This window comes from Babylonia areolata, chromosome 28, assembly GCF_041734735.1.
Source record: "Babylonia areolata isolate BAREFJ2019XMU chromosome 28, ASM4173473v1, whole genome shotgun sequence".
Classification (NCBI taxonomy): domain Eukaryota; kingdom Metazoa; phylum Mollusca; class Gastropoda; order Neogastropoda; family Buccinidae; genus Babylonia; species Babylonia areolata.
The window spans coordinates 6,886,595-6,899,571 of NC_134903.1; the positions used below are offsets into that span (position 1 = coordinate 6,886,595).

Below are 12,977 nucleotides of genomic sequence, written 5' to 3' on the forward strand. Positions count from 1 at the left end.
CTATAATGTAGTGTTCTGTACTGTACTGTGGTGTACTGTAGGGTACTGTACTGCTATGATGTGTACTGTACTGCACTGATGTGTACTGTACTGCACCATGGTGTACTGTAGAGTATTGTAGTGTGCTGTACTACACGGTACTGCATTTTTAGTGTACTGTACTGCACTGTAGTATACTGTACTGCACTGTGGTGTACTGTACTGTACTGTACTGCACTGCACTGTACTGTACTGCATTGTGGTGTAGTGTACTGTACTGCACTGTACTGTACTGCACTGTACTGTACTGCACTGTACTGTACTGTACTGCATTGTGGTGTAGTGTACTGTACTGCACTGTACTGTACTGCACTGTAGTTTACTGTACTGTACTGTACTGCACTGTAGTGTACTGTAGTGTACTGTTCTGCACTGTAGTGTCCTGTCCTGACCTGTCCTGTCCTTATCTGTCCTGTCCTGTACTGCCCTGACCTGACCTGTCCTGTCCTGACCTGTCCTGTCCTGACCTGTCCTGTCCTGTTCTGTTTCTGTATCGCTGTATATGACTGACTGACAGGTGCAACAAGTGTGGCAGTGAGTCGAGTCGAGAGTCGACGTTCTACGAACTGGACATCAACATTCAGGGACAAAGTGGTCTGCTGCCCGCCCTCCACGACTTCCTCAAGGTCAGTCAGAAGGTCACCCCGTGTTGGTACCTCAAGGTCAGTCAGAAGGTCACCCCGTGTTGGTACCTCAAGGTCAGTCAGGTCACCCTGTGTTGGTACCTCTAGGTCAGTCAGAAGGTCATCCCGTGTTAGTATTTTGGCCTGGTGTTGATGCGTCCGCCAAGGAAGCGGAGAGAATCTGAGCGTACTGGTTCGAATCCCACAACCGCCAGTATTTTCTCTCCCCCTCCATTAGACCTGCTCGGATGGGACGATAAACTGAGGTCTGTTGCGCAGCATGCAGTTAGCACATGTAAAAGAACCCATGAGATGAAGAGGTTTGTTCCTAGAAAATTAGTCTAGGAAAATCCACTTTTTTAGGAAAACAATACACTTGAAAAAAAAAAAAAGAATTTTCAAGTACTTTTTTCATATTGAAATTTATAGTTTACTTAAATTGATTTTTAGTCTTTTGACACCATACACTTGTTCAAGATTAGATCCTTGTTCTAACTTACAAGAAGGCAAATGTATGGGGGTTTTTTTCATAAGCTGATTTCTCCATTCGTTCTTTTTGGGCACACCAACTTTGGATGAAAAAAATTATAGGAAATAGAAACAACTATAACAGATAGATCAGTTCTGGGTTTTTTGGGGTTTTTTTTTTTTTAGCATGTTAATCAGTGACTTTTGAACTTTCTGGAAGTACATAGATCTATGTCAAAAACGATAAATTCCAACTTTAGGCTGGGTTTTTGCGTGCTGCATCATAATTATGTCTATCGTATTAACATTTATGTTTGTTGTGTGTGAGCTTATATCACAGATTGACGTAAGTTTACAGGCTGGCCAACAGCAAAGTTAGAGCTGAATTTTCAGTGGTTTCTCCAGTGCTATGGGAAATCATTTACAGCGTAGTCTTTTGTGGAGGACTATGACTTTCAACCCGAAGTACTCTCCAGGATTGCACAGGTGACAGCAGCGCTCACAAAACTGAGGTACATCTGGAACGACCGGAACATTGCACTAGGCTCAAAGATCAGACTGATGCGTACCCTGGTGACATCAATACTCTTGTATGCATGTGAATCGTGGACTTTAACAGCTGAAATAGAAAAGAGAATACAGTCCACTGAGATGAGATGCTTTCGAAGACTTCTGGGCATCTCCTGCAAAGATCATATCACGAACAAAGAAGTTCAAAACAGAATCAGGCAAGTCATTGGGCCCTATGAAGACCTGTTGACCTTGGTCAAGAAACGCAAGCTCAAATGGTATGGCCATGTCATGAGATCATCAGGGCTTGCCAAGACATTCCTGCAGGGCACAGTGCAAGGGGGGAGAAGGAGAGGGAGACAGAGGAAGAGATGGGAGGACAACATCCCAGAATGGACGGGCTTGAGGTTGAGCGATACAATCAGGAGGTCAGAAAACCGAGAAGATTGGAGGATGCTGGTTGCCAGATCACCTGTGGCGCCCCACCGGTTCACAAGACTGCGGGATAGGTGAAGGTGAAGAAGATGACACTCAAACTAGGAGGCAAAATTGCACTGGCTCTTAGTGCTTCAGCGTTGGGGGCTAGTTGGCCTTCGGAAACCATCGCCAACTGTCCTGAAACCTTCTTGGCCGAGAGAGTGGGGATGTAACTTGGGCAAGACACTCTCCACTGTAATCAAATTTGAGCCCAGATAGTTGGGACGGCAGTTACTTCCCCTGCTGTTCTGATGGTCACAGTCGAAAACAACTGACTATCATACCTCTTGCTGCCTGAATCAGTTTGTGCATGGGTCCTAAATTTTCTAAGATGCAGACCGCAAGTTGTTCAAATTGGTGACCTCACCTCCTCCACATGCATCCTCAACATAGGCACCCCACAGGGATGTGTTCTATCCCCACTGTTGTACTCACTATTCACACATGACTGTGCAACTCAAAATGAATGAAACACCATGGTCAAGTTTGCCAACGATACTGCTCTAGAAGGGCTGATTACGAACAGTGATGAATCAAAATATAGGGAAGAAGTACTGGAACTTGTCAGCTGGTCTGATCAAAACAACTCAGCATCTCAAAAACAAAAGAATTAAGTTTAGATTTCAGGAAGACCAGATCTGACCCCTTACCACTTGTCATTAAAGACAAGCAAGTAGAGATTATCAGCGAATTAAAATTTCTCTGACTGATCATTTCCAACGATTTGAAATGGGAGAAAAATGCAGAAAATATTGTTAAGAAAGCACAACAGCGCCTGTACTTTCTTCGGTGCCTCAAAAAGTTCAGAATTAAAAAAGAAACCATGGTTGATTTCTACCGAGCTGTCATTGAAAGTGTGCTAACCTTCGCTATTGCTGTTTGGTACTGAAACACTTCCAAGGCAGAAGTCGCAGCCCTTAACAAAATCGCAAAAACTGCCACCAAGATTACTGCGGCTGATCTACCTTCTCCACAAGACATATATTATAAGCGGCTACTCAAAAAGCAAAATTAATCAGCCAGGCAAATCACATCCAGCTTTTGGGATTTTCAAGATGCTCCCCCCTCTGGTCGACGGTACAGAAGTAAAAGGACGAAAACCAGTCGTTTCGCCAATAGCTTTTTCCCCAAAGCAGTCAATGCCCAGTCTCTCGAACAAATCCAGTATGATAAATAGAATTGTGCAATCAACAACCATCTACCTGAAGATCTAGTCATCAGCCCCATCCATATGTAATATGTGGCTTCTGTTCAAATATGTATGTGTGTGTGTGTGTGTGTGTGTGTGAGAGAGAGAGAGAGAGAGAGAGAGTGTGTGTGCAGTGCGTGCATGTGTGAGTATGCACAATTTTTTTTTCTTTTTATTGATAAGCACTTGTATGTATCCTAATTTTTACTGTATCTGTGTTTGTGTTTGATTTTCGATTTATGTTCATACCTTGTTATGTACTATCCCCCCCCCCAATATTCCTTGTGACCCCAGTACACTTGGTAATAAAGACATATTCTATTCTATTCTACATGTTTATTGTGTTACTATAAATTGACATGATTATATTTTTGTCCAGGAGGAGAAGTTGGAGGGGGAGAACCAGTATTATTATAAATTGACATGATTATATTTTTGTCCAGGAGGAGAAGTTGGAGGGGGGAGAACCAGTATTATTATAAATTGACATGATTATATTTTTGTCCAGGAGGAGAAGTTGGAGGGGGGGAACCAGTATTATTGTAAATTGACATGATTATATTTTTGTCCAGGAGGAGAAGTTGGAGGGGGAGAACCAGTACATGTGCAGTGTGTGTGACAGCAAGCAGAACGCAGTGCGCTCCATCCAGCTTCGAACCCTGCCCCCCGTCCTTAACCTGCAGCTGCTGCGATTTGTCTTTGATGTGTGAGTTGACCCTTGACCTGTTTGTGTGTGGGGGGGATGGTGTGTGTGTGTGTGTGTGTGTGTGTGTGTGAGAATGGGGGAAGGGGGGGAGTGGGTTGGGTGTGTGTGTGTGTGTGCGGGGTGTGGGTGTGTTTTTGTGTGTCTGTCTGTGTGCCTGTCTGTGTGTACTCAACTTGTGGCCGCTACGATTCGTCTCTGATGTGCGAGTCACCCCTCACCTCTCCGTGTGTGGTTGTAGGGTGGGGGGGGGGGGGGGGGAGGGGTATTTGTTGTGGGTGTGGGGGTGTGTTTGTGTGTATAGGGGGGAGGTGCGGGGGGATGTTTATGTGTGTGTGTGTGTGTGTGTGTGTGCGTGCGTGTGTGTGTTTGTGTATGTGTGTGACCCACTGTGTGTGTGTGTGTGTGTGTGCCTTTCTGGCTGCTTCTGTGTGTGTGTGTGTGTGTGTGTGTGTGTGTGTGTGTGTGTGTCTGCCTCTGTGTGTGTGTGTGTGTGTGTGTGTGTGTGTGTGTGTGTGTGTGTGCCTGCCTGCCTGCCTGCCTGCCTCTGTGTGTGTATGTGTGTGTGTGTGTGTGTGTGTGTGTGTATGTGTGTCCATCTGTCTGTCTGACACTTGCTCACCTGTGTGTCTGTTTGTAAGCCTGTATATGTCAGCACTGACAGATGAAGAAAAAAACCAAAAAAACAACAAAAAAACCCCGTAACAAAACCAAACCCACCCTCCCCCCAGAAAATGTTATTACATGTGAAGGGACATGGCAGCATCGCAGGGTCTCCTCTGGTGTGTGGCCTCCTGGTGATCTAGCCTTGATAGCTCTCTGCAAGCTGCCGACGCTGGGATTGCGATATATGCAGCTGGGTGAGGCTGTGCATTGGGGACCTGGAATGAGTGGTGTAGGAGTAATGCCTCTGAAACAGTTCAGATGATGTGGACAGTAAAACTAAAAGAGAAACAACAACCAAAAAGAAACAAGAGAGGCAAGGCCTTCAAGACTCACTTGTGGCAAATTAAGGCTTCATTTTTGTGTGTGTGTGTGTGTGCCCATCCCAGAGGTGCAATATTGTTTTAAACAAGATGACTGGAAAGAACTGAATTTTTCCTATTTTTATGCCTAATTTGGTGTGGGAGTAATGCCTCTGAAACAGTTCAGATGATGGGACAGTAAAAGAGAAACAACCACCACCAAAAAGAAACAAGAGAGGCCAAGGCCTTCAAGACTGGCTTGTGGCAAATTAAGTCCCCTAGCATTAATTACAGAGTAATTTCCCCCCCCTTTTTTTTTTTTTTTAACTATCTGCACCAAAAACGTTTGCAAAATAAACGTTTACTGCAGCTCCCACGTTCACTCATATGCATGTGATTGGGCTTTTATGTGTATGACCGTTTTTACCCCGCCATGTAGGCAACATACTCCGCTTTCACGGGTGTGCATGCTGGGTATGTTTCTTGTTTTCATAACCCACTGAACGCTGACATGGATTACAGGATCTTTAAAGTGCGTATTTGATCTTCTGCTTGCATATATACACACGAAGGGGGTTCAGGCACTAGCAGGTCTGCACATATGTTGAGCTGGGAGATCGGGGAAAAATCTCCACCCTTTCACCCACCAGACGCCGTTACCGTGATTCGAACCCAGGACCCTCAGATTGAAAGTCCCAACGTTTTAACCTCTCGGCTGTTGCGCCCGTCTAACACAATCCAATCACTGTGTGATGTTTTCAGGAAGAAAGGCTGCAAGAAGAAGCTGAACAGTTACCTGCAGTTCTCAGACGTGCTGGACATGAGCCCATTTCTGGGTCAGCCAGGTGAGACTCTGTTAGGATCTGATGTGTGTGTGTGTGTGCACGTGTGGGTGTATGGTATGTGTGTGCGTGCGTGTGTGTTTGAGCTTTGATGCGTTGGGTGTCTTTTGGTGCGAGATGGGTGTGCTTTATAGTTTTGCTGTGGATGTCAGTGGGTGTGCTTTGTTGGGAACATATTGTGTGTGTGTGTGTGGGTGCTTTGTTGTTTGTGTGTGTGTGTGTGTGTGTGTGTGTTTGGTGTGAGTGTGGTTGGGCGTGTTGTGGGTCAGAGGGTGTGCTTCGGTTTTGGTGTTAGTGTGCTTTGGTGTGATGTGGGTGTGTTTTGGTGTGATGTGGGTGTGCTTTGGTGTGATGTGGGTGTGCTTTGGTGTGATGTGGGTGTGCTTTGGTGTGATGTGAGTGTGTTTTGGTGTGATGTGAGTGTGTTTTGGTGTGATGTGAGTGTGCTTTGGTGTGGGTGTGCTTTGGTGTGATGTGAGTGTGCTTTGGTGTGGGTGTGCTTTGGTGTGATGTGAGTGTGTTCTGGTGTGGGTGTGCTTTGGTGTGATGTGAGTGTGCTTTGGTGTGATGTGAGTGTGCTTTGGTGTGATGTGAGTGTGCTTTGGTGTGATGTGAGTGTGTTTTGGTGTGGGTGTGCTTTGGTGTGATGTGAGTGTGTTTTGGTGTGGGTGTGCTTTGGTGTGATGTATGTTTTTGTGTGATGTGAGTGTGCTTTGGTGTGATGTGAGTGTGTTTTGGTGTGTGTGTGCTTTGGTGTGATGTGAGTGTGCTTTGGTGTGATGTATGTTTTGGTGTGATGTGAGTGTGCTTTGGTGTGAGTGTGTTTTGGTGTGATGTGAGTGTGTTTTGGTGTGGGTGTGTTTTGGTGTGATGTGAGTGTGTTTTGGTGTGATGTGAGTGTGTTTTGGTGTGGGTGTGCTTGGTGTGATGTGAGTGTGCTTTGGTGTGGGTGTGCTTTGGTGTGATGTGAGTGTGTTTTGGTGTGGGTGTGTTTTGGTGTGATGTGAGTGTTTTGGTGTGGGTGAGTGTATACTTTGGTGTGATGTGAGTGTGCTTTGGTGTGGGTGTGCTTTGGTGTGATGTGGGTGTGCTTTGGTGTGGGTGTGCTTTGGTGTGGGTGTGCTTTGGTGTGGGTGTGCTTTGATGTGTGTGTGTATTTTGGTGTGGGTGTGCTTTGGTGTGATGTGAGTGTGATTTGGTGTGGGTGTGCTTTGGTGTGATGTGGGTGTGCTTTGGTGTGGGTGTGCTTTGGTGTGATGTGAGTGTGTTTTGGTGTGGGTGTGCTTTGGTGTGGGTGTGCTTTGGTGTGATGTGGGTGTGTTTTGGTGTGGGTGTGCTTTGGTGTGATGTGGGTGTATGCTTTGGTGTGGGTGTGCTTTGATGTGTGTGTGTATGCTTTGGTGTGTGTGGGTATGCTTTGGTGTGTGTGGGTTTGCGTGAGCTGTGGTTTGTGTGTTGCATGTTTCAGTGCGCGTGCGTTGTTGCGTGTGTTTGTGAGGGCTTTGGTTTGTGCGTGTGTGCTTTAATGTGTGTGTGTGTGTGAGTATGCTTTGGTGTGTTGTTGATGTGCTTTGATGTGTGTGTGTGTATTTGCTGTGGTGCTGGGTGTCCCTTGCTGTGATGTGAGTATGCTTTGGTGTGGTGTCGATGTGCTTTGATGTGTGCTTTGCTCCCTTTAGTGTGGTGTGGGGGGTGTGCTTTGGGAAAATGCATTATAGATAAAACTTGATAATGATTATAGATACAGATAACATACAGTAACATCAAACACTGCAACCATTACGATGATGATGATGACGATGATGATGTGGACTGGATGATGACGTGTCTGTGTGTGTGTGTACACGTGCACACAGCGATGACGACGGTGTACGACCTGACGGCGGTGCTGATTCATCGCGGACACAGCGCCCACAGCGGACACTACATCGCCCACATCCAGGACAGCCGCTCCAAGCTCTGGTTCCGCTTCAACGACGAGGACATCACGGCCATGAAGGGCAGGAAACTCCAACTGGGCAAGGAAGAGGATGTCATCGCCGCAGGTTGTCTGCTCTTTGTCTTAAAAGATAATGTAACATAATGAGAATAATAATAATGATGATAATAATAATAATAATGATAATAATAATAGTGATACTGATAATGATTATAATTAATATTTATACAGTGCTAAATCTTGTGCAGAGACAAATCAAAGTGCTTTCACACCTAGTTGGTTAAATAATCTTTAATTATTCAACAATACACATGATTACAATGCAGTGAATGACAAAAGAGCATCAACAAGCTTAAAGCTTATACTGTGCTCACAACGTTGCACTTCAATTTTATCATGACGGCTGATGAACCATATTATGACTTGTATCAAATAACAGTCATAAACAGTAAGTAATGAAATAATGAAATAAAACAAATAAACAAACAGTACATAATATAGTAAAATAACACCTAGTTCAGTCCTATGCATGCATAACTCTAGACTGTTAGACTGAAAACTTGACTTTTTTTGGTTTGTTTTCTGTATTTTGGTGATGATGGAGAAGGATAACTGGCTGGTCATTTTTTATGCAGACATTATGTCAATGAAACTACAAAGAAATCACACGCGCGCACACACACACACACGCACGCACGCATTGGCACGCACAACCTATTGGTGATCTTCCTTTAACGTCAAGTTGTTAGTGGCTGTGGTCTTCTCTCTGTGAAGGGTGGTGTGGTCGAGGCGTTGCTCCTGTTGTCCTGTAGGGGGCGTAGTCCTGGTAGGCGTTCCGAGGGTGGTCCTGGCCATGTTGTGGCCGTTGGTGTGCTAGGGAAGTCCAGGTTTTACGGTCCGAGGGTGGTCCTTACTGTGTCGGCGTGTTGGGGAGCCCTGGCAAAGGCCCTGAGTTTAGGATACCAAAATAATCACGAGAGAAACAAAGATAGAGACATACAGTCACAGCGCTCCTCTGACGAGGAGTCATTCGGATGAGACGATAAACCGAGGTCCCATGTGCTAGCATGCACTTAGCACACGTAAAAGAATCCACGGCAACCAAAGGGTTGTTCCTGGCAAAATTCCGTAGAAAAATCCACTTCGATAGGAAAAACAAATAACATTGCACGCAGGAAAAAAAAAAAAGGGTGGCGCTGTGTGTAGTGACACGCTCTGCCTGGGGAGAGCAGCTCAAATTACACACAGAGAAATCTGTTGTGATAAAAAGAAATACAAATACAAATACAAATACAACATGATGTGACGGAGAGTTTCATTAGTGCCTGTCTGCTTCAGCCGTCAGACAAAACAAGAAACAGCAGGGGAACCCCCCCCCCCCCCCCCTTTTTTTTTTTAAAGTTGAGACCTTGGAAAAATATTTCATGATTGGGCATGAGGCTTGCAATAGACTTGGATTCCAAAGTACAACACATTTACGGCTCATGCTGAGAAAAAAAAAACATTGGTTCAGCAGTTTACCTGAAGGAAATCAGTGAATATAATTGTCCATAATGACTGTACAATTAAAGTCATTCATTAAAAAAAAAAAAAAAAAAGGGGGTGGGGGGGGGGATTCCAAACGAGGACATACCTTGTTTTCTGCCTCAGGTCTCCCAGAAATTGAAGGAGCTGCTGGACCCAAATCAGTGAAAGAATTGCCCATATAGAGATGGAAAAGGGATACCAGATGAGGACGTACCTTGTTTTCTGCCTCAGGTCTCCCGGATCTGGAAGTAGCCGCTGGACACAAATCAGTGAATGAATTGCCCATATAGACTGTACAATTAAAGTCATTCTTTAAAAAAAAAAAAAAAAGAGAGAGAGAGAGAAAAAGATGGAAAAGGGATACCAGATGAGGACGTACCTTGTTTTCTGCCTCAGGTCTCCTAGATCTTGAAAGAGCCGCTGCACCCAAATCAGTGAATGAATTGCCCATAATGACTGTACAACTAAAGTCGTTCATTAAAAAAAAAAAAGAAAAAAAGGTGGATTCCAAACGAGGACGTACCATGAAAAAAAAAAAAAAAAAGATGAAAAAGGGATATCAGATGAGGACGTACCTACCTTGTTTTCTGCCGCAGATCTCCCGGATCTGGAAAGAGCCGCTGCCCCCAAGGCGCCACGCACAGGCAAGGGCCAGCACTCTTCTCGCGATGCCTACATGCTGGTGTACACGCGTCGCGAACCTGATGCCGGTCAGTGGAACGCTTCTGTTGTCCGAGAAAGTTGTGTGATATGTTTGTGTGTGGTGTGTGTGTGTGTGTGTGTGTGTGTGTGAGTGTATGTTTGTGTGTGTGTGTGTGTGTGTGTGTGTGTGTGTGTGTGTGCATGTGTGTGTATGTGTGTGTTTATGTTTTTATTTGTGTTTATCCTTGTGTTTTTTTGTGTGTATGTGATTTTTATGTGGATTTATTTGTGTGTGTGTGTGCTTTAATTTGTGTGTATCCTTGTGGTTTTTTTTGTGTGTATGCGATTTTTATGTGGATTTGTTTGTGTGTGTGTGTGTTATTTATTTATGTGTTTTAAAAATATTTTATTGATGTGCGTTTTGTGTTTTTTTTTTGTTTGTTTATTAGTTATGTGCTTATTTCTGTGGTCGTCTATACATTTGTCTTATGTGATTGTTTTGTATTCATTCAGTTTTGCATTTGTTGATAATTGTTTTGTATTTATGTGTTTGTTTTGTATTTTTATGTTTATTTCTGTATTCATGTACGTTATTTATTTCTGTGTATTTTGTGTATTATTTGTGTATGAAGTTCATGGGTTTATTTATATATTTGTGTTATTAAATCTATAGGTTTATATCAATATTTACGTGTTTGTTTATTTGTTTTATGCTTTTTGTATGTTTAGGTGTTTGTGTATTTGCTTTTGTTTATTTGTGCTGTATTTATGCACATTTTTTGTATGTATTTATTGATGGTTTTTTTTGTGTGTGTGTTTATGTTTTCCTTTGTTTGGAGGTACAGGGAATTATAGATACCCGTTCTCGTTCTTGTCATTAATATCATCATTATCATTATTATTGTCATCATTATTGTTGTTATTATCTCACTACCTGGCGGTAGTGTCCACAGGGTCAGGGGATCAGCCCCCAGCAGAGGTCAAGGTCAAGGACGCAGCCTGTGACCTTCCGCCCTACGTCAAAGCCTTCATTGACCGTGACAACGCCAGTTTCGAGAGCTGGATCGAGGAGATCGCTCTAACCAGGGTGAGTCAGGGGTTTGTGTCCTGGTCTTGGGAAGAAGGTGGCAGAATGGTAAAGACGCTCGGGAGTCCATGAGGGTGGGAGTTCGAATTCCGCTTTCGCCCTTTCTCCCAAGTTTGACTGATAGATCAAACTGAGCATCTAGTCATTCGGATGAGATGCTAAACCGAGTTCTGTGTGCATCACACACTTGGTGCAGTGAACAAGAACCTATGGCAATAAGAGTGTTGTCCTCTGACAAAAATTTTGTTGAAGAAATCCACTCTGATAGGTACACAAATATATGGTGTGTGTGTCCTTCGAGATCGATGATGACCTTCGTTGTCATCCAGCTGGGGGATGGGGGGAGGGTGGTGGGAGGGGTGAGGGGGGGGGATGCTCATGAATCTATCTGTGAATGCGCAGATGGCTGAATAGTCCAATCTGCGCACGAAATGTTCGCTGACAGTTGGGGCAGCCAAAGACAGGCATAATTATCATTGTCAGGGAGCTTGTTTGCCCGTGACTTTCTGGCCTGCCTCTTCTGAACAGCTGCAGCAGTCCTGTTGGCCTCGCACAACTTGGCGCCTTTGTGCACAGCAGCGCGCCTTTTGTCACGGCCCACTGCGGATTCCTCCCAGGAGTCAGGGTTGATATCAAACGCTTTCAGAGAGACTTTCAGAGTATCTCTGGAGCGCTTCTTCTGACCCCCGTTTGATCTCTTCCCTTGTTGCAGCTCGCCATAGAAGAGCCTTTTGGGCAGCCGATGGTCTGGCAACACACACAAATATATATGCATGCATTCAAGGCCTAAGCACCTTGGGTTATGCTGCTGGTCAGGCATCTGCCCAGCAGATGTGGTGTAGCATAGATACAGATTACGATAGCTGAGTTCTCTGTTCCAGCAGAAGAGACAGATTACGATAGCTGAGTTCTCTGTTCCAGCAGAAGAGACAGATTACGATAGCTGAGTTCTCTCTGTTCCAGCAGAAGAGACAGATTACGATAGCTGAGTTCTCTGTTCCAGCGGAAGAGACAGATTAGGATAGCTGAGTTCTCTGTTCCAGCGGAAGAGACAGATTAGGATAGCTGAGTTCTCTCTGTTCCAGCAGAAGAGACAGATTACGATAGCGGAGTTCTCTGTTCCAGCAGAAGAGACAGATTAGGACAGCTGAGTTCTCTGTTCCAGCAGAAGAGACAGATTACGATAGCTGAGTTCTCTGTTCCAGCAGAAGAGACAGATTAGGATAGCTGAGTTCTCTGTTCCAGCAGAAGAGACAGGATAGCTGAGTTCTCTGTTCCAGCAGAAGAGACAGATTACGATAGCTGAGTTCTCTGTTCCAGCAGAAGAGACAGATTAGGATAGCTGAGTTCTCTGTTCCACCAGAAGAGACAGATTACGATAGCGGAGTTCTCTGTTCCAGCAGAAGAGACAGATTACGATAGCTGAGTTGTCTGTTCCAGCAGAAGAGACAGATTACGATAGCTGAGTTCTCTGTTCCACCAGAAGAGACAGATTACGATAGCTGAGTTCTCTGTTCCAGCAGAAGAGACAGATTATGATAGCTGAGTTCTCTGTTCCAGCAGAAGAGACAGATTACGATAGCTGAGTTCTCTGTTCCAGCAGAAGAGACAGATTATGATAGCTGAGTTCTCTGTTCCAGCAGAAGAGACAGATTACGATAGCTGAGTTCTCTCTATTCCAGCAGAAGAGACAGATTACGATAGCTGAGTTCTCTCTATTCCAGCAGAAGAGACAGATTACGATAGCTGAGTTCTCTGTTCCAGCAGAAGAGACAGATTACGATAGCTGAGTTCTCTGTTCCAGCAGAAGAGACAGATTATGATAGCTGAGTTCTCTGTTCCAGCAGAAGAGACAGATTACGATAGCTGAGTTCTGAGACAGATTACGATAGCTGAGTTCTGAGACAGATTACGATAGCTGAGTTCTCTGTTCCAGCAGAAGAGACAGATTACGATAGCTGAGTTC

General features: G+C 44.6%; 1 protein-coding gene across 1 annotated transcript in view; it reads left to right on the forward strand.

The window, feature by feature from the left end:
• LOC143301938 (ubiquitin carboxyl-terminal hydrolase 48-like) overlaps positions 1 to 12,977 on the forward strand; it is a 64,996-nt gene that overhangs the window by 21,070 nt on the left and 30,949 nt on the right. Inside the window, exons 8-13 of the mRNA XM_076616392.1 lie at positions 557 to 665; positions 3,879 to 4,012; positions 5,737 to 5,819; positions 7,673 to 7,861; positions 9,879 to 9,992; positions 10,878 to 11,011. Coding sequence (XP_076472507.1) covers positions 557 to 665; positions 3,879 to 4,012; positions 5,737 to 5,819; positions 7,673 to 7,861; positions 9,879 to 9,992; positions 10,878 to 11,011 — 763 coding nt within the window. The remainder of the gene's footprint in view (positions 1 to 556; positions 666 to 3,878; positions 4,013 to 5,736; positions 5,820 to 7,672; positions 7,862 to 9,878; positions 9,993 to 10,877; positions 11,012 to 12,977) is intronic.